This window comes from Peromyscus leucopus, chromosome 1 (genome assembly GCF_004664715.2).
Source record: "Peromyscus leucopus breed LL Stock chromosome 1, UCI_PerLeu_2.1, whole genome shotgun sequence".
Lineage (NCBI taxonomy): Eukaryota > Metazoa > Chordata > Mammalia > Rodentia > Cricetidae > Peromyscus > Peromyscus leucopus.
In genome coordinates, this window is record NC_051063.1 from 93,316,196 (window position 1) to 93,337,464 (window position 21,269).

Here is a 21,269-nt window from a genome sequence, read left to right on the forward strand (position 1 = left end):
CTTTCTCAGCATCTTTGGGGACCTTTTGTCTGTAGTATTAAAGGGCCATAACATGTCTGATTTGGGGCTTCCTCTTTTCTAGGACAAGGTCGTTGAATTCAGAAGTCTGGAAAGTGAGCTGCCTGGTATATATCACCATGGCTCATTGGAGTGCTGGCCCACAGGGTGGCCTCATCTTCAAGCTTCTTTCCCAGCCAGAAAACACAACTTGGAGAGAAGGTAAGGAAATCTGTTATGGAAAGACTTTGTTTAAAGAATTCTGAGAAGTGAGCGCTTTAAGATGGGATGAAATGAAGGAGCACTTGCTGGACTAGGAAACATAGCGGGCCCTCTGCTGTGAGTTCCTGTCCTCTCCAGCAAAGCTCTGCTGCCCTCCGCATAGCCGTGAGGACTGTATGTGTGGGAACTCTACAGGTCGTGGAGAAAGAATGGCATCCTCCCTCCTGCCCCATCACTGCATATAAGGTTTCCCTGTACGTGGTATGGTGGGCTCCATAAACAGTAAAGGCTTGTAGGACGCGACCACGTCATGGGAACTGCACAAATTTAAACAATCTTGGTAGCAACTGTGACTTAGAGACATTTTCACAGTTCACTAGTGCCTCTCCTAGAGATTTCCGGGAGGCGTTTGACGACACCCTGGAGACCAGCAGAGGGCAGGGGCAGGGTGGAGGCGCAAGCGAATCAGGAGTGGATATTAAAAGGCTTGGCCACTTCTATGTTCTGCGTCTCGATTATCAAAAAAAAATTAATAAATAAACAAAAGAACAACAACAACAAACGACGGGGGGCGGGGTAAGGACTCAGTTTTTAGGAGGGAAAGCAGCAGAATGCCCTCAGCTGAGGCAGGTGAGGGGACACGAACATCGTATTCACCACCACCCCTCAAGCTTGGGATCCTTTGCGCGCAGGATAGCCGGAATTCCCCTAGGGGCGGAGTCTGCGGGCCTGGGCCGGGGACTGGCGGTTGGTGGCCTGCAGGAGCCGGGTCCGGGTGGTCTGAGAGCCGGGAAGCTCGGGCGCGTCCCAGACGAAAGCTGGTGGCCAGCAGGTGGGGCGCCGGGCGGGGCTCCGCCTCCTGGCCCCTACTCGTTGGTCCGCAGCCGCCCAGCCCCGGCCCCTCTCCAGAGCCGGAGCGCGATTGGTGGCGGCGCTTGTCGCTCGGAGGGGGCCGGGCCGTGCTGCTTCGCTCCTTGGGTCGCTGCCACAGCCTCGGTTCTCCTGAGCAGGGAGCGACGCGGGCTGGTGGCATCTCCCAGGCAGCAGGCGTTGGAGATGGGAAGCAGCGCGGCAGCGGGCCCTGGCAGTGACAAAGTTTCCCAGAACTGCAGGTCGCATCGCGCCACTGCCGGCCACCCCTGACTGCCTAGGGAAAGACTGGGGGATTTTGAATTTGGGGGGAAAAAACACCACCACCACCAAACAAACCCACCTCGTTTCCTTTGTGGAGCTCTTTCTCAGAGTGGCCAGCGGCGGGAGCTGCAAACTTCGGCACCGCGGCTCGCACTGTCAGGGGACCCGTCTTTGGAGATCCTGAAGACTTGGGTGCTGGTGCCCCAGAGGCCCCAGGCGTACCAAGGGGTGTGAGCGCGGGGGAGTTTGGGGCGCGCAGCAAGGAGGGGCCCCGGGAGCTCTATATGGAGGAGGGACCCCAGAATGGTGTGTACCAGGAAGACCAAAACTTTGGTGTCCACTTGCGTGATCCTGAGCGGTATGACCAACATCATCTGCCTGCTGTACGTGGGCTGGGTTACCAACTACATCGCCAGCGTGTATGTGCGGGGGCAGGAGCCAGCGCCCGACAAGAAGCTTGAGGAAGATAAAGGGGACACCCTGAAAATTATCGAGCGGCTGGACCACTTGGAGAATGTCATCAAACAACACATCCAAGGTACCCGCGCCCTGGGAAACTTGAGCCACGCGCACGGCCAGGGAGTGCCTAGTGCTCTGCTTGTGGGATGCATTGAGGCCAATGCGTATCAGGCCAGTGACTGCAGGGAGGGCTTTGGGGTGGCAGCTGCATGGTTGGAGGGACTGCAAGGACTGGTGTCCTGGATCTTCTGTGTCTGAAGCCCTGCGAGTCTTTCTTGGGCACACGTGTGTACGCATACGTGTGTGTGTGTGTGTGTGTGTGTGTGTGTGTGTGTGTGTGTGTGTGCAGCTTGCTGTCGGTATGGGGACGTGCTACACACGTGTCCAAATGTGCGTTTGACTCCATCTGCTTCTTCCCGGGATCGCAGGATCACACACTAGTCCGGGAGTGTGTCTGACTGTGGATGTTTGTGTACCCAAGAGAGAGTACAAGGGCAGAAGAGCTCATTTGGCCGCTCTAAGGGACGGGAAAGATGCCCTGCATGACCCTAACTGTGGGCTTTAAGAAGCAGCAAGCTTCAGGACAAACCCAGACTCGAAAGATTACATTGCCCCAGGATCGGCCCCAGCCTCAGCTTCAGCCCCAGAAGCGCTGGGACTGCAGGGGCATCTTCAGTGGAAAACCGTCCTTAGCTACAGCACACCTGCAGGTCCAGGACCCTTCCCTACCAGCAGGTGTCAAACCCAGGAAGAAGCTTAGTCCATGGAGCTGGTGCTTCTGTTTGGGGCCCTAGAAACCCACCGAGTCTGCGCCTTTCCTTCAGAGCCTTCCGGGTCCCAGTGAGGGCCAGTTTGTAAGGCAGCTACACTCCCTGCCCAGGAATCAGTCATGGCAGAGTAGACAGACCCACAGGAAGTGGGTTTGAAATCCAAGGCTGTAATGGGTGGGTGTCTCTAGACTAGGTTCAAAGAGGAAGTGGGATATAAAGGACTCTCCTGATGTGACCCAGGTAGTATGAGTGCCCAAGGGAAGTGATGGAACTCAGGGCACCTGGAGTAAGGTGTGCTCACTGAGGCTAGCAATCTGGATTCTCCCTGTCCTCTTCAGGTGTCCCCTGCTTTCCTAGATAAGAGCTGGCTTACCTGTAAACTCGACAGGCCCCTGGGAGTCTGGTAGACTCTGGCAGCATCTGAGCTGCAGGTTCTCTTATTTACCAAGGTAGGGACTACTTTTGATCTGGTGTCCCTCCCACGTGGCCAGATTGGCTCCTTCCCTGGGAAGGCTTCACCAGGTTCAGGCAAGAGCAGAAAGGTGACCCCCCCCACCTTGGTTGTGCTTTCTAACTGACAAAAACAAGCACTTGATTTGAGGCCCCTAGAAGAAGGGCCTTTGACTGCTCTTACTTCAGACCTGCCTCAGCCTCACCCAAGCACTGAACTGACAGACCAAACTGTCTGTGCCATAATGCCTGTTGCTGCCATTTCTTACTTGGTGGCTTCTGTCCTTTGGGTCAGAATCGACATTAGTCAGCAATAGAAATACAGCCTTGGTATGTTCTGGGAGGTAGACTCAAGTCTGTGCCTTGCTCTGACATTTCCAATTTGTACACGTATTCTGAGAGATTTTCATTCACATATTCTCTATGTGTATGTGTTCAAAATGATTCTCCTGTTCTTTTCTATCTAGTTAGGGAAGAAGTGAGCAAAGGGCTGCTTCAGGAATAATTTCAAGGATTTCATGAGCTCAGCACTGAGCAGACCCCTATCATGTTGAATGTGGACCATGTCACATGATTCACAAGGCTCCACATGAAAACTATTCTGGAAGATAAAAACAAACAAACAAACAAACAAAAAACACTTGTAATAGTTTACCAGGAAATCTTAGAACCTCTCAATGTTTACCTGATAAACTAGGGGAGATTTTTTTTTTAAAGAAGCCTCTTTAGACTGTGTATTGGTCCACGTGTCCTTTGGGCAGTAGGAAATGACAAGGCCAAAGCCACTACTCACAGTGGGTGGGGGAGTGACTTGTGAAAGGCTAGGCCTGAAGCAGGCAGACGCAGAGGAGGCTAGCTGGTTGCTTGTGCTGTCGTAGTGTGGTGATGATGACAACCCCCTCCAGGGTTCCGGAGCAGTCCCCGTGCTTGGATTTAGGGCTCAAAGGTAAGACCTGTAAAGTCTGTGAGATCATTCCTGCCCTTAAGGACGTGGGTTGTTTCCGTAGACTCACTGCCTAAGTTTTGCGTCAGGAGAGCCTTCTGAATAATCCTTGGTACATCACAGAGCTGAGGATGGGGGTGCAGCTTGGGGGTGGGGAGCTGATAACTAGAATAGCCCAGGACTCTAGTTCTGTTATGTGCTGTGCCTTGTTCTCAGAGCTTTGTGTAAGCTGACTTATCCTTAGAGCCTTGTGAGGTTGGTGGTATTAGCTCCATCTTACAGATGTGGAAACGGAGGTCTGGAGAGGTTGTTTGACCCACAGGTCCAGGGTCACACTTGGTTACACAGTAGCTCAGAGATATGAACTCAGATAGCGGCTTCAGGGTCTCAGTTTTGTTTCGCTGTGAGAAGAGGTCTTAACATTTAGTCATGTAAGGTTGGCTTTGAACTTAAGATCTTTCCATCTCAGCAGGCATCACAGATGGGTGCCAGGACATCCAGGTTCTTTTTAGTGTTTATTTTGGTTGTTAGTTCTGTAGGCTAAGAAGGTGTCAGTCTGTGTTCTTAACTGTATAATATACTGTTTGCTAAGATGGCCAGAGGCTCACGGTGGAAGAGTGCTGTCCTGGTATTGGTTGACAGCGGTGGGAATGGATGTATCCTAGTGAATAGCCATCTGAGGATCTTGGAGGGATGGTGGGGTCAGGAGTGTCCCCACATAAAGATGCTTTCCATTGCTATACTAGGCAGATCTGGGTTTTGGTTGGTTTCCCAAAGAAGGCAGAGGTCACATTCCCTTAACGAATGTTTGATGACTCTTTGGTAGTTCCTGGCAGGTGGAAGAGAGACAGACAGTCTGGATAGATGAGTGACTACCCTGAACTGATGCCCAGCATCCTAGTTAGTCATGAGTAGGGGCACTGCCAGTTTCCGAAGGACAAGCTTTGCTTCAGAGCATCGCCCAGGCGCCTCTTCCCTTTGGAAAGAAAGCTGTCCAGGAAGTTGCAAATGTCACTGAGTGTTCGGCAGGATGTTCTGAGGACTTGCAATTAGAAGAGGCTTTGGAGCGGCACCCTAGAGGTCTGTTCTAGTCATGACTGAAAAGTTGATTTTCCTCTTGGGGACCGAAGTGATATTTCATTTTAATTTGTTTTCTGATTGAATGATTTAATTAGATGGTGTGTGAGAATCTCTTGAGAATGTAAATTGTATTTTTTGAACATTATTTTTTTTTAACCAAGTAGATGTTAAACGACAGGGTGGTTAACTTCAGACTTTAAAATATGTATCCTGTTGGCTTGAAAACACCAAGTAGTTCCTAGTACAGGCTCTAACTCAGAACCTTACACCTTGTTTGAGATGGACAGATGTTAGAGGAAGCCCAAGTGTGAGAGAACTTGGAAAGAGAAATTGCTCTTGCTCCTCCTCATCCCTTTCTCTTTTTCTTTTTGAGACAGTATCTCATATAGTCCAGGCTAGCCCCAAACACACTATGTAGCTGGCCTAAAACTTGCTAAGTGGCAAAGAGGCCCTTGTGTGCTCTTGCCTCTACATCTCCATTGCTGGGGTTACAGGTGTGTGCCGCCATTCCCAGCTTACGTGGTGCTGAGCATCAAACTCAGACTTCGTCCCTGCTAGGCAAATGCTCCACCAACTGAGCCATCCCTGTCCTGGTTCATGTTTGATTTTGTATGTTAAGTGCAAACAAAAATGGCGTTCGGGTTTTTTTCCTTTCTTTTTGGTTAGTCTCTTTTTGAATCTGTTAAGAGTGTGCCAATGTTTAAGGGACAATTTAAGAATGTATGGAACTTCCCAGGATCCCTTCTATGCCAGGAACTATTTTGTAATCATAAGCCCTCCTTCTGGCTTTGCCTACTTGGCTACACGAGTAAGGAGACCGTACTGTTGATACATATGTATCCTCTTCTTTCTTTGGCCTTTTTTAAAAGAAGCATTTTTCTCTCTGTTTGCTACAGTTTATTCTTTCAACCTTTATCTCTTGACAACCTGAGGTGCCTCAGCTGCTCTGGCAGGGACTGGGTGGAGTTACTGGGGACCTTGGGGAACTGGGACACTCCTGGTACCCACTTGTTTTCTAAGGACAATAGAATTCCTGCCATCAGCATGGATGGACTTCAAGTGAGTCAATGAGCTCAAACATCAGTGGAAGAGGGGAGAATATTACACACAGAGTCAATGTTTTGACTGCTACTGAAAATGCACAGCCATTAGTAGCTTTTGAAGCTGTCAGTAGAAATGCTGCCCTTGGGGTGGGTCTGCTATTAGATGCTCTACTGTCCTCTGTGCATAGATCACTCCCATCCCAGCATCATTCCATCCTGTTGATAAAGTCAGATTTCTCCCATTTTATTTAAAATCCCCTAGGGACTGAAAGGTACTTGGAAGCAATTTCAATGTAGTTGCCTGATATTTTTATGATTTTTTTTGCCTGATTTTTTGGAATGATTTTTCTGACCTCTGATTTGACTATTTAAGTGACCACTTTGTCTCAAGTCTTCCCAAGCATTGACATTAATTTTTCTAGTGATCACCACTCTCTTCTTTTTAGCAGCCTTCACGGGTTTCCATAGCATGTAATTAAATTAAGCAGTTGCAGCAACAAGTCCCAGTAGTATTCCTGTGCTTGGGAACAGACCTAGTGCACAGGAGGAAAGCATGCAACTCCATAGTTAGGGGGAGGTGCAGCCTACTAGAGAGAAGCCCACACAGGAACAAGAGCATCAAGGGAACGTTTCACAGGGGAAAGAGGAAGCAGGCAGATTTGCAGAGTGGAGTGGAGGATTGCTTAAGAAAACGTCCCCCAATACTTTAAATGATTGCATAGTATTCCACCGCCAACGTAGACTTTTCATCTGACATTCTCTAATATTGGACATTTGTTAGAAAATGGATATATTTAGGGGGAAAAATGAATGTCTTCACATCACCTATTTTTTCTCTTTGAATTATTCTCAAAAATGTATTTGCAGAAGTAAGATTACCAGTGACAGAGTATGAACATTTTTTATGAAATATTATTTTTCAAAAGGAAAGTCTTTCCACCCAGCCACTGACAATGCAGTATTGTGCTGGGGTCATGGAGGGCTGGCATTCGGTGTTATCATTCAGCATTTTCTGGGCAAATGGAAATACTGTCAAGACAGTTGAGTCCTTTTATTTGCCCTCCTTTGATTGTGGCAGAACTTGATACTCTCCCTGAACCCCTCTGTGTATTTTTGAGTTGTGGGAATAATTTTTCTCTTGGAGGCTCAGTGTTGATGGTTTGTGTATTTTACACATTTTCATAGATTTCTTAATAAATTAGTAAGATACCCATGATGACTATATTATACATATTATATATATGTTTTGGTTTTATTTTTGAATTTATTTTGTTTGGTGTATGTGATGTGCACATGGGTATGCAGGTTTGATCACCTGTGTGCATGAGGGGAAGCTGGAGGTTCACATCAAGAATCTTCCTTAATCACTCACTACATGTTTTGAGACAGGGTCTCCCATTGAACCTGGACTTCGCTGTTTTGCCTAGATTGGCTGGCCAGTGAGCCTCTTGTACTGGGGTTATATGTGTACCACCATGCCCTGCTTTTGTGTGGATACTGCAATGTGAACTCAGCTCCTCATTTTACCCAGCCCCTAATCTTTGTTTTAAATAGACACCCTAGGTCAGAGGTTTTCCAGCTGTGTCTCCAGGAGTTGCAAACTTCCAGGTTTAATTTGAGACCTTATTAATAGTAACAGGGTCAAATGTCATCACCAACATCCAATAAACCCCAGCATCCCCCACACACTTTTTCCTTATGGTTTGTATGTAGTGTTTGGTAAATTAGTTCAGTTCTTAAAGGTTCCTCTTCCTCCTCCTCCATTTCTTCTTCTCCTTTTGAGACAGGGTTCTCTGTGTAACAGCTCTGGCTGTCCGGGAACTCACTCTGTAGACCAGGCTGACCTCGAACTTCCAGAGACCCACCTGCCTCTGCCTCGGAGTGCTGGGACTAAAGGTGCGCACCACCACTGCCCGGCTGTGGTTCCACTTCTTAAAGGGAAGCCTGAAAGCCACATGGGAGAGAAAGAGAAGTCCCACAGCTGTGTTTCTGTGAGGGATGATGGTAGTCTGAAGCATTTGAGAGAATTAGCAAGTCCAGGGTGACATGGAAGGGTCTCACACCGTCTATCTGTCTTTCTGAACACAGCTGAGACCAGTTTCCTACGTGACTCAATTCTAAATCCATCATCTTTCTCCTCAGAGTCAGCCTTATCCCACCTGTGGGAGGTCGAGTTGTGGACCGTGCTTTGTTTTCTCAATCTTATCAGGCCAACAGTGTGCATATTAGTGTGTCTCAGATCCACAACATCGGGTTGATGATGGGGGTACCAGAGAACCAGGAGATGCCCTCGGTGTGGACATTCATCTGCTCCTTGTAGCTTTCGGGTGTCCCCCTTTGCTCCTTGACTGGCAGGGTTTGTTACCAGGAGAGTGCAATATCTGTGGGGAGCTTGTTTGAGGGAAGGTTGTAGTTGGGGCAGCACAGCTCTCTAATTTTTGGAATGAGCTTTGGTTTGAAAATTCTGTCCATAACAGACACCGAAGCCTTGAGGGTGTCAACAGCAGGACTCAGGATCGAGCCTAATTGCTTTTGTTAATAACCCAGGAACACATCTTTATGGAGCAGAAGGACCTTGCCAAAGAATACAGCTTCTCCCTGTGACCAAGGACTTTTCCTTTTTAGACAGAAGTGTATAGGCTGCAAAATAAATGAATTCCGCATTCTTTCCCGCTCACTCGACATAAAGCGCTGTTTGCCCTTGATAAGCAGTTCCGTGGCGGATCTCAAGGAGAATTTAGAATCAAAAGCAAGCCACAGTCCAGCTGGTGAGGGCCTTAAAGGTCAGTGCCAGCCACTAAAGTTTCCTAAGATTTTCCGATATGTTTGTGAGATTCAAATCCACACACACAAGCCCTAGGAGCACTTCTGTTGCTGTTCTGCAGGATTCTGACCCCACTTGTTTGAGAAGCTGGAGGTGCTATTGTGTGGCTGTGAGTAGGAGGGTCTCTTTGGGTTTCTTGCCCATTTTCTTTGCTTGGGTTTTATCCAAGAGTCTGGAGAGACCTGCTTTCCTCTGGACAAGCACACTGAAGGGATGCCATTTGAAGGCTTTGGGGAGATACCCTACTGAGTATGGGGGATAAATGGAGCCAGAGAGCAGCCAGGTAGGCTTTGGGGAGAGATGGGGCTATGGGCATGCATATGCTGTGCTGTGCACATGGCCAGAGAACAATTTATAGGAATCGGTTCTCTCCTTCCACTCTGTGGGTCCTGGAGATTGAACTCAGGTCATCTGATTTTCCTGCAAGCACCTTTTTCTGGTGAACCATCTCAGTCACCCTAGTTGTCTATAAATATCAGGGACTCTGATAACACAGAACCAGAAGCAGAGAACTGGAGCTGCAGGTGGCTGTCATAGTCTGTGAATGGCAGGCCATTTTTCTATGCTAATCTCCAATTTGTCAGGGACTTGATTGTTCTAAAGTACACACACATTTTGTCTTCTCAAACCGCGCTTTGCCTTTGAGTCACGTGCAGCTACAACTTGCGATGCAAGGTTGCACATAAGGATTCCCCACATTCCTATTTCCTTGCACACATGCCTTCACATGCAGGGCGCTCACCCCAGGGCAGTGCCAGGATTAGGCATGTCCCGACAGTGCATTCTTGGTCGCCCCACCTTTTTCTTTCCCACTCAGTGAAGCACATTAGTATGCTGGGAAGTGTGTTAACCTTGAAGTCTCTTTAATTTGTGGAGTTAAAGTTAATCATTCCTAAGCTTTGCTACTTAAGTTATTGTTAATAGCAAATTACCTCACAACTGTTCCCACGTCAGGTATGCTGTGGCAGTGACTGTGAGCAACAGCTGTTCTGGAACCTTCTCTGTGGGTCTGTGCACTCTCTGGACTCTGCTGAGTGCAGCCAACTGGAACTTTCAGAGGAAGAAGTCCTGGTTATGTGAATGTTCCTGTTTTTGTGGCTTTTCTGGCTCCACAGTTATGGCTGGAGATTCAGTGGGAGCTGAATCACTGCAGTGTGTGCAGCTTGGAGATGGGGTTCTCCTTCATTGCCCAATGCTCAGCTTTAGCGTGGTGAGTTTGGTTTTGGAGGATGGAGTTGTCCTTAATGGTGCACGTAGAAACAACTAGATATCTAATGCCAGTGTGATATTGAGAGCATTCCTGGATGAAGCCACAGCTGAAGTGGCACGGAGGCCAGCAGGCACAATTAAGTGGGCCACATTTTATTGCCACTGACCTTCGAAAGCTCACCAAAGGATGATGAAGGGAAGTTCCAAAGAAGTTCTGAACTGTTCCACCCCAGGTCAGGCAAAGACAATGGAAAACAGTGCCCAGAGAGGTTGGTACCAGCTCTTACATGAATGCTCTCATTCTAATTCTACCAACGTCCCAAGTTCAAGTCTCAAAGTGGCTCACCCTGAGAAGGCATGTGCAGGACTGGACCTTAAGCATCTTGGGTGCTTAGTTGAGTTTCCATGCCTGACTTGTCCAAACATCTCTGTTCTCAGGAGACTTCGAGTTAATACCCATTGAGATTCCAGAGGCAGGGAAAAGTATTTCAGAGACCTTGGCCAAAACAGGGTTTGAAGAATGGGATAATATGCGTCATGCTGATGGCATCTGGGAATTTAGGAGAACAGGACAAAAACTGTGTGGACCAATGAATAAGAGAGTGAGAAAGCTGTAGAGAAATTTTGTGCATGTGTGTGCACAAATACATGTGCCTGCCCTGGTGTGTGTGTATGCATACTTGTGGAGGCCAGAGGACAACCTCAGATGTCATTGCTCAGGTGCTGCATATCTTGTGTTTTGAGACAAAGTCTCCCACTGTCCTGGAAGTCACCAAGTCAGTTGTCTGAGCAGTGAGCTCCAGGGGAGCCTTGCTCTGCCTCCCCAGCACAGAGATGGCCCGTATGCCCCTCCATCCTTGCCACTTTTAATGAATTCTAGGAACTGAATTCTGGTCGTGTAATTTCAGAGCAGGATTTTTGCTAACCAAACTGTCTCTCCAGCCCTAAAAAAGAGATTTGAAATGAGAAACTTTGCTTCATTTTAATGGCAACGGTCTTCAAATGGAATTGAAGACTGGAAAGAGACTACTGGGTCAGAGCCTGGGCAGGCATTGTCCATGTGGGATCACTTCATTACTATCCTTATTTAAATGGAGAGTAATTCTGGGAGAGGAGTTCTGGTTCCTTTGGTCTCAATATCCCAGAGAGATGTGATTTCAGAGATGATAAACCTGAACCCTAGAAAGTCCCTGGTTTTGGAAGGACTTGAGTGTCTCCCAGATATTTGGGCATTGGAATCTTGGTCCCCAGAGTGGTGGTTGGCAGCCATTAGAGAGACAGAGCCTGGTGGGAGGTGATTAGTTCACTGATGGCATCACCTTAGGAAGAGAGCCCTGTAGTTCATTTAGAACCCAGTTAGTCCCCAAGAGACACACACTTTCAACTGTGAGCAAGCCACTCTTGCTTTCTACCTCCCTGTGGACTGCTCTCTCCCTCCAACAAGTGCTCCCACTGTGTTCTTTTGGCCATTTTGTGTGGTAGCTGAAAGCCCCCAGAGGCCAAACCTATGAGACCTGACTTGGGACTTTCAGAACCAACTTTTTTCCTACATATTACCCAGCTTCACGTTGTCTGTGATAGCAAATGAAAATGGACTAATGGAAATAATTTGTCCAAGGTCACAGAGCTTGATGGGTGTTAGAGTCAAGAAGGGTGGCTGTCCCCAAGATTTATGGTTTTTACAAAATAAGGACATTTCAGAGAGAGGAAGAGAAGATCATTTTAGCAGACACTATGAGGGTGAGCTCAGAGGCCTTGGGTCAAGTAAGAGAATGCAAGAGTTTGCAGACAGGTGGCTTGCTTTATCCTTGTGTCAAATCTTGAAGTGAGTGGGGTGGACTAGAGGGAAAAGCCTTGCAAATGTGAGTGAAGAGTCCCCTATCTGTGGGACCCCAGGGAATTTATCTTTGTAGGAAAAGCAATGTTCCATCGGCAGCTAGACTCACCTAAGTTCCACCCATGAGTTTCTGCCCACTGTGATGTGCCGGACATGCTTGCGGAATACTGTTTTTGAGTACTGAGCTTTCCTGTGTGTTGACACAATCCTGTGTCCTAGGGTGATTTACTGAGTCCAAGCCCTGGGTGAACGTAGGTGGATGGCCTCAGTGATGTGTTCCCAATACCGGGGCAAACCCAGCCTTTCAATAACCCTGCATCCCTGTTCTCAAATGCTGACTTTGTCTGAGATTTATAGAACGATGTCGAAGGTCCCAGAAGCCCCAGCCCTATCTCCCTGCCCACACAGCCCGCCTCTCTCTCCTTGTTTTTCTTTTTGCCTTGGTGCTCTGTTTTTAGCTGTCTGCGCCTCTCAGGATTTGGAAAGGGAGAGACAATTGCAGTAAAGGAAAGCCCTAATAAAGTGGTTTGGGCACAAAACACCAACAGCTGTTTATTTGCTCCAAACAGTAGGAGTCTGTATTAATAACCTTGTGAGTTATGTGCTGGGAAGTTAATGTAAGCAAAAATCTCACTGTAGACTTGCAGGTGTGACTCCATTTCTTTATTGAACTGATCTCTCCTGTTTGCTCAGTGACATTTTCTGTTATCCACATGGAAGATCCTTTTTGATCTCCTGTTACAGATTCGTTCAGCTGGTCTGTGGTTGGCGTTCCAAGGTAGAGTTGTCTTGTGTCTCTTTATTGCAGCTCTGATGCTGGATGATTATGTGGTTCCTACCTCAAAGGATTTCAGCTGCTGGTCAGGCTTTGTCTAACTAACCACTGCCTTTCTCTGATGGGGAAGAGGAAGCCAGGAAGGGGAGGGGGAGGAGCAGGAGGCTGCCTCAGACTTGCCTGCCTGTCCTTGGGCTTGGAGGAGTGTCTTTGAACATTCTGGCATCTTCAGTGTCTATGTTTCATTTTAATGATAAGCTGCTCCTCCAATTTGATTTACTTTCATTTCTAAAAGAGGGTGTGGAGAGGCCGGGAGACAGCTCAGTCAGTACAGTACCTTGTAAGCATAAGGACACGGGTCCGATGACGAGAGCCCATGTGAAAGCCAGCTTTTGTGGTGTGTGCATGTAATCCTGGTGCTGGGTGGAGACGGATGGGGACTGGGGCCCACTGGTCAGTCAGTGTAGCCACCTTGGTGAGTTCCAGGCCAGTGAGAGACCCTGTCTCACAGAGAAAAAGAAGGGTGGACAGCACCGCAGGAGTGACATTCAAGGTTGATCTCTGATCTATACACATGTACACACACACACACACACACACACAGTCATGCGCTCACTCACAGAGATGTGCAGGAGAATTTACAGGAGTCAGACTTGCAGCTGTACATCTGGGCCAGACCTTTATCTTAGAAGAACCCAGGGATTCAGATTAGAAGAGAAACACAATGGAAAGTCAATAGAAAAGACTTTGGCTAATGACTCAAAAATTGGAATGGAACCAATGAAGAAGGGCAATAAAAACAGGTCTAGACTCCTGGGGAATCATGGGAGAGAAGGGACTTGAGGGTCTTTGAGCACCTGTTATACATCAAATGTTTACTGACTGCCACCTTGTTTGAACCTCTAAGGAAGCCTCATTGCACCATTTTACAGATGAGGAAATTAAAGCTCAATGGTTATACTTAACTTGTCCAAAGGCAATCAGCTATATAAGATGAGACCCCCCCACACTCCATTAAGCCTCACAACAAGGGGCCAGGGGCCTCTCTTGCTCTTTGCTTCAAGGATGCTAATTAAGAGATAAGAGGATCATGGCTTTCTCTGGGCTAAAGAGCTGCACATGACTTGGCAGAAGGGGAGGGGGAGTCCTTGTGACTGCTGAGGCTCTGAGCTGGGCTACTGAGTGACCCAATGACAGCCTCCTTTCTTGGACATGTAGGTGGGGACTAGCCAGGAGTTCTCCAGACTCAGTCCTCTGGAGGCAGGGAGACCCTCAGGCTGCTTGTTTCTCTTTCTTGAGAGAGGACTCAGTCTAGACAGTGTCCTGCACTCATTTAAACCATGGCTTCATTTTGGGGTTCTTTTAGATTTAGGGCAGGAAACCATTAGATGGCCACAAAGGAGCTAGGAAGCGTGGCTGGGTCTACCAGAGAGTTTCCAGTGAACGGAAGAATTACAATGTTTAGAGTCATATTCCATGTAGAGCAGGCATGGGAGACTGGCCTCAAGGCCACCATCTTTTTGGGGTTTGGGAATGGGAACAGATGAACAGCCACAGCTAGGTGGGAGAAATCACAGGTGTACACCCAGTCCCTGTTATTCTGCATTTGGCTGTAAGCACAATAATATCCTGGTGTGCACCCCAGCCCTCTTTAGGTGACACGCTCAGATTCTGGTCTTTCTCGTTCAACAGCATTTATTAGGCACCTAGGAAATGGTGAGGACATGGCAATGGTGCAATATGAAGATGTTGCCATTAAATGTGGTGGCCAATGGCTCTCCTCTCAGCATGCTCTTGAAGAAGGTGAGATGTGAGCCATGTGTATGTCTAAGGGAAGAACAGGGTCAGTGGAGACAGAAAGCAGTGAAAAGGCCCTGTGGCAGGAATGTGCTTGGTATGTTTGTACAGCAATGGGGTGGCCAGAATGCCACAGTAGGGTGATGGTAAGAGGGCATGAGGACAGACTGGCTGGGTGGGGAGCTAGCTGTGCAGCCCCAGAGACCACTGGGAAAGGAATGCCCTAGGACCAGGAGCCACTCGACGCGCTAAGCGAAGGTGCACATTGGTGAAGGCATCAATCTGAGCTGTTCTCTGGCTATTTCCTAACAAGCAGGAGTCTGCCTCTGCTGGCATGGCACTATGCCAATTGTGGTGGGCAATGGCAGAATCTGTCCTACAGTGTCCTTTTCTTTGAAAAGCATGTTATCAAGTTGAGAAGACCAAACAACATCTTTTGCAGTTAACCCCCATAAGGAGTGTGTAAAGTGCAGTATTCTAGAAGAAGGAGTCATCTGCCTGGGCTTCGCAGAGTACGTGGGACTTGAAGAACAAGGGGATTAGAGGGGTGGAGTAGGCAAGGCACGGAGAGGGCAGCTCAGTAACTCAAACCAACACTTACTTTGAAGAAGGAAACCCTGCCCCTCAGCATGGCAGACAAGATCAGCACAAGCAGCGGGCCTGAAAATTCACCATGACTCTGGTGGGTCGGATGACCTCGGCAAGTCTCTTCACTGCCCGTGTCTTAGTTTTCCCAACTGCGTGGATAAAGGTAATGGTTCCTGTGCCATTGCAGGGCTGCTATACTGATCAAGGTGCAGGAAAGCATCTGGCCCTGCCCACTAGGGGTGAGCATGGAGGAAGTGTGCTCTGTATTCCATCTCCCTACCTCCTTTTTCTCCCTCCTCCCTTTGTGTGTGTGAGGGCGTGAGAGTGAGAGGAGGAAGAGAGGACTATGTGAACACGTTCACAGTGTGTGTGTGTGTGTGTGTGTGTGTGTGTGTGTGTGTGTGTGGTGCATGTGCGTGTGCGTATGGAGGCTGGAGGCAATGTTCAGTGTCTTTCTCAACTACATCTCATCTTATTTGTTTCAGGAACGGGTTCTCACTAAACATGGAGCTCATGGATCTGGCTAGGCTGGCTGGTCAGTGATCTCTAGACATAGGCTGCCATGCCTGGCTTTGTATCTGGGTGCTGAGGATCTGAACTCAGGGCCTCATGTTTTTATGGCAAACACTTTACTGACTGAGTCATCTCCCCAGCATCTCTCCCCTTCATCTGCACACTTTCCTCCCTGGAGTATTGCACAGAAAAACAGTCAAGAATGAATGTGTTTGCTGGCTTCAACCCCTAGAATATGGGATTTCAGCTCCATTTTGGTGCAACTCATTAGGGTTATCCTAGGTCTGTCAAGCCTGAGATGGTCATGTTAACATTCGAGGGAGACCAAATAACACTAGTGACATTGTGTTGGGAGAGACTGGCTCAGGGATATCTGGTTGTAACCCACCACCGCCAGGCAGCAAGTTGCCATTATGTGTGCACATGCCTTTTTCTGGTAGAAGCCACTTGACATTGCCAGGTGGCAGTTGGTGTTGATGATGCTCTGGGCTGCTGAGACCTTGGCTGGTGGGAGAGTCAGGCTGCCCATCTGGTGAGCCTCCTTTCCTGCTGCTGTGGAGGTGGGCACATGGGAGCTGCATGTCTTCTTTTCATCTCGACCTCCAAACTGACTCCGAGTGACACCAGCCCATCTTCCTGCCAGGGCGGGTTTGATTTAACTCAAAGTGATGTGGCATATAATTTCAACAGCAGCCAGGAAGGTGTGATTTAAGACAATTGTCAGAAAGATTTGATTTAATCTTTTCTTTCCTCTCTCTCTACAAAATGTGCATTTTGTTGTAGGATATAATTTTAATATACATCCTTTACAATCCAGAGCTGCATGTAGTCTTTACACTGGGAAGGCACATTCTGCATTTTTTTAAAAAGTACTTATCTAGTTAAAGTCCTAGAGACAGCACACAGGGGACTGGCTTTGACTTCTTACCAGAGAGAATTGTGGTAAATCATGAAACTTTCTAGATAGAAACTGTTCCTTTATTGATTGACATTGGTTATTGATTGACAGGTTCTTTGTTAAATAAAGAAGACAGTTGGCTTAGCAGACTGATAAAAATAACTGTATTTACCTGAAACTAGATAATTGTGAGTTGTGGATTCAGTTGATTCTAGGAAAATAGGCCCCAGTCCTTTTGAGTTCCTCTGGAAATCCACCAGTGTCGGAGATCCAAGCCGAGGCATCTTATGCACCACTGGACTGTGCGGCCTCAGTGTGGAGCTGCGGCAGCTGAGCCATCCTCCAGTTCCCCCCACTTTGCTTGCATATTAGGACGGAAGGAGCTGCCGTCTCCCCCTCTTCCTGTCTCTGTTAAAGCTCAGTCTAGAAGGTTCTGGCCTGAAGGATCTTTAGTGAGATGCAGAGCGTGTTAGCACTTGAGGAAACACTGGGGTCCACAGGCTCAGGACATCGGCTGAGAGTTCTGAAGCCCAAGACCATTTGGTAATTGTTTTGAGACTTCCACTTGACCTTGGAGGCTTGGGATGAGATTCCAGTACTCTTAAATCCAGGTCTAGATGGTTCTCTGCACATTCAGGAACTTTTATCTACCACAGGTGACATTTCTGTCAGTTCCTTCTGGTAGGTTCTCAGATGGAGCCATGCATACTCTTGAAAGACAAGGTGGGCAGGATTTTCAGTCTTCATTTGATGGGGTCCTATATCCCTGGCTGGTCTGGATCCTTTGAGCTTCGACTCTCTCCTCCCAGAATCCCCATCAGACTTGAAGATGTTGCACTGCTGACCTGAACCTGACTGCAGCCCTGGTGGTGTATATGATAGTGCCTGGTGCAATGTGCTGGCAATGGAGCAGGATGCAGAGAGTTTACACCCAAGAGAAGAAAAAAGAGAGAAAGTTTACATTATCAACATACTACTCAGCATTCTGTCTCTATGACAAGTGCTTAAGACAGTCAACTTCTAAAGAGTTCTAAGGGTTAATTTTGGCTCACAGTTCTGGCAGTTTCAGAGCATGGGTGGCTGGCTCTGGCTGCTTTGGCTGAAGGGAGGCAGCACATGGTAGTCAGAGCATATGGTAGAGGTAATCCATTCTCTTCTAGGTAGCCAGGAAGGGAAAGAGGGAGAGGAGGGGTCGGAGGTCCCAATGTCCTGTTCAAGGGCACACTCTCACAACCCAACTTCCCTTAGGCAGGCTACATCTCCTAGAAGTTTCAACATCTTCTAATGGCACACAGGCTTCTCCAGAACATGGATCCTGACTGTAGCAAGCCGGCATAAACCGGATGCTTAACACTGTTTAATCCACTTCACAGTACTTAATCCTTAAAGGAAGCCTGGAGGCATCAGCCCCATTTGACAGGTGGGGTAGTGTGCTGAATGGGAGCCGTGAAATGCCCCCTTTCCTCAGAAGACTGTGCGTTTTCTCAAGATGGACATAGGTTCCTGTTGTTTTTCCATTTTGTAGGGTTTCACATAGTTCCAGTTACATGATAGGGACTGAGAAGGTGTTTGTTGAGTGAATACATGAATAAATAAACAGGCCCACTTACAAGTTCTCAAGGAGAGGTGGTGTCAAGATTTGCATCCAGCTCTCTGCCTCCAGAGCTGTCTGGAAGGGAAAGAGACTGGAGACTAGTTCTCACCTTGCAGGGCAGCAGGTTGCCTCCTTGAGGCAAGGCTGTGTCTCAGGCTGTGCCCAGCAGATGGTCAGGGACAGGAGACACATGCCCCTGGGTCTTTCGCACAGCACCTCCAGCTTACCCTGCTGTTCCCCTGGCTTAATCAAAGGGAAGCTGGTGTTCTGCACGTGATTGTGGTCAGAACCCGCTTCCCTGCTTCCCTGCTTCCCCGCTTCCTGCACTGAGCACGTGCTGAGCCCCTCCAGAAGTCAGCTGGCGAGAAGCCTGCAGGGGACCCTCGATGTCTTCATTTTAATAAGGCTGTCACTTGTGGTCACCTTCAAACCAAAGCAATCTCGTGGTACAGGAGGGGGAGGACGGAGCTGGATCCCAGCAGTCAGCCGCCTCTGAGAGAGGCTTTGGCTTCTGTGGAGCTCCGGGTGGATTGTCACTGAAACCTGAAGAGCCAACAGGACGGGAATAACAGCTCTCCTCCCTAGGAGACAGGAAGGAACCACTGTGTCAGGAGCATGGGGGAAGGTGGACTTGGGCCTGCCTCTGCAGGGACTATGTTTTCTTTCTCTCCTTTTCTTTTTCTTCTCTTCTCTCCTCCCCTCCCTTCCCCTCCCCTCCCTTCCCCTCCTCTCTTCCTTCCCTCCTTCCCTCCCTTCCTCCCCACTTCTCTTTCTTTCTATAGGCTCTCATGTAGCCCAGGCTGGCCTTGACTCACTGTGTGGATGAAGTTGAACTTGAACTCTTGATCCTCCTGCCTCTACCCACTAAGTGCTGAGATCACAAGAGTACACCACCACACCAGTTTATGCAGTTTGGAGATGGAACTCAGGGCTTTGTGCACACTAGGCAAGCACACTTCCCCTGGTCTGGCTTTCCTCTGAAATGGGTACATCATGGTTGCACACACTGAGGCTTGTAAGGATCTTAGATCGGCACACCTTGCAGCACCCACAGTGTGGTGGTAGTGGTGAGAGTTCGGGCTTGCTGGCTTTTGTTTTTGGAGACACGTGTGGTGATTTGAATGAGAAATATGGCCCATTGACCCATGTCTTTGAATGCTTGGTCTCTAGTTGGTGGCACTGTTTGAGGGAGGTCATGGAACCTTTAGGAGCCTTGTCGTTGGAATAGGCTTTGAGGGTTTACAATCTCACCTCACTTCCTGTTCATCCCTTTGCTTCCTGTACTCAGGTGAGATGTGATCTCTCAGCTTTTTGCCCCTGCTACCCAGTCATGCCCTCCCCTCCAGGATCACTCTCTGCCCTCTGGGATGGAAGCCCAAACAACTCCTTCTCCCCTCACTTGCTTTGGGTCATGATATTTTGTCATAGCAAGAGAAAAGTAACAAGCACACAGGGTCTTATGTAGTCCAGGCTGGCCTCCTATGTAGCCAAGGAGGACCTTGAATTCCTGATCTCCTGCCTTCATGCCCCAATATGCCATCACGCCCAGCCCAACCTAGGCCTTGAACTTGTGCACCCAGGAGAGAGGAGTAAGGACTGGAGGTAACCCCAGAGTCATTGTGGGGCACCTCCTGGACTCTGGGGACACTTGCGGCTGACCTGGCAAGGGAGGCTCATTTTTGAGCTCACCTAGCCTTCCTGCCTGTCTACTGGCTGCATGGGGAAATTGCCCGCTCATGGGAGTGGTCCGACTAGGAGCTGTAGGCACTTCCCAGTGACAGGCACCTTCCTGGACACAGCAAGAGGAACACAGCAGATCACTCCGGGCTCTTCTTCACTCTGCCCTCCAGAACGGAACAGCCTGTTAGCCATAGACAACTGTTTTTTTTTTTTTCCTATTATTCCCTGATATTTTCAATTTGAGAAGAGTCATTTAAGCAGCAGGGTGGAAGAGGGCACAGTAGACATGGGGGAGAAATTGAAAATGTCATTTAAAAACGCCCATTTCGTTCTCCGTTACCTCAGCAGACAGATGGCCGCCTCTCACCTCTGCCTGCGGCCAGGAGCCGTTGCCAGTGGGTCAGCCGAGGAGAGCAGTGATTTTATTTTCCTTTTTATTTCAAACAGATTGTATAGCCCTCAGGGTGAGGGTGGTGGTGATGGAATGAAGCTAGAGGCTGGGGGGACTAATTACGACTCCCTACATGGCTGAGCTGGTTAATACAGAACTGTCACCAGGCTGAGCCTTCCCTGGGGCAGAAAAGCTGCCCAAATTCCTTCTCTCTCCTGCTTTGCCTTGGGTGTTGAGGCCTTTTGGGGGCTTTGCCAGTTAGAGAAAAACAGCCTGAAAGTTCCTCTTAGCTCTAAAATGGTTGGTGGTGCCCTGGGTTCTGGTGGTCAATATGGCCACCCCATGTGTAAGAGCCAGCCTCCTCCTGCTCCAGCCTGGTACTACAGAGGCCAGCAGAGCTTGGGGGTGGGGCACACATTAGTTCTCACCAGATATAAGATGTGCTTTAAATGGACTTTTAAGGCTGGACATATGACTCAATGGCTGAGAGTACTTATTCACTTGCTGTTCTTCCAGAGGACTAGAGCTTGATTCCCACACCCACATGTTGGTCACCTCAAAAATGCCTTTAACTCCAGATCCAGGGGATCCAATGCCCTCTTTTGTCCTTCGAGGGCATCTGCACTCACATATACATACCCTCCCCCACAACATATATACACATGATTAAAAATAAAAGTAAACCTTAAATGGATTTGTAGCTTAAACCAACACAAAAAACAGTGTCTTGGTCCATTCAGGCTACTATAGCAAAATGTCTTAAACCGATTGGCTTATAAATAACTGAATTTACTTCTCCAAATTCTGGAGACGGGAAGTTAAAAATCAAAGCACCTGTGTGTCTGCTGAGGCCTGAGTCCTTGTTCCCAGAGGGCATCTTCTCACCCTGCACAGTAGACAGGCATGCCCACTGTCTCTGGTCCCCTTTAGGAGAGTACTTGTCCTATCAGAGCACTTCCCTAGGGACCCAGTCACCACCTCAAGGTCCCACCTTCCAACACTGCCATCTGTAGGTTTGGAGCATAACATTTGGGCAGCAGCAAGTGATTCCATACAGACGAGCGA

General features: G+C 48.4%; 1 protein-coding gene across 1 annotated transcript in view; it reads left to right on the forward strand.

Moving 5' to 3' along the window:
- The first annotated feature begins 1,210 nt into the window (after window positions 1-1,210).
- Window positions 1,211-21,269, forward strand: part of Galnt18 (polypeptide N-acetylgalactosaminyltransferase 18) — a 317,779-nt gene continuing 297,720 nt past the window's right edge. The window contains 1 exon segment of the mRNA XM_028875840.2: window positions 1,211-1,891. Coding sequence (XP_028731673.1) covers window positions 1,657-1,891 — 235 coding nt within the window. The 5' untranslated portion in view covers window positions 1,211-1,656.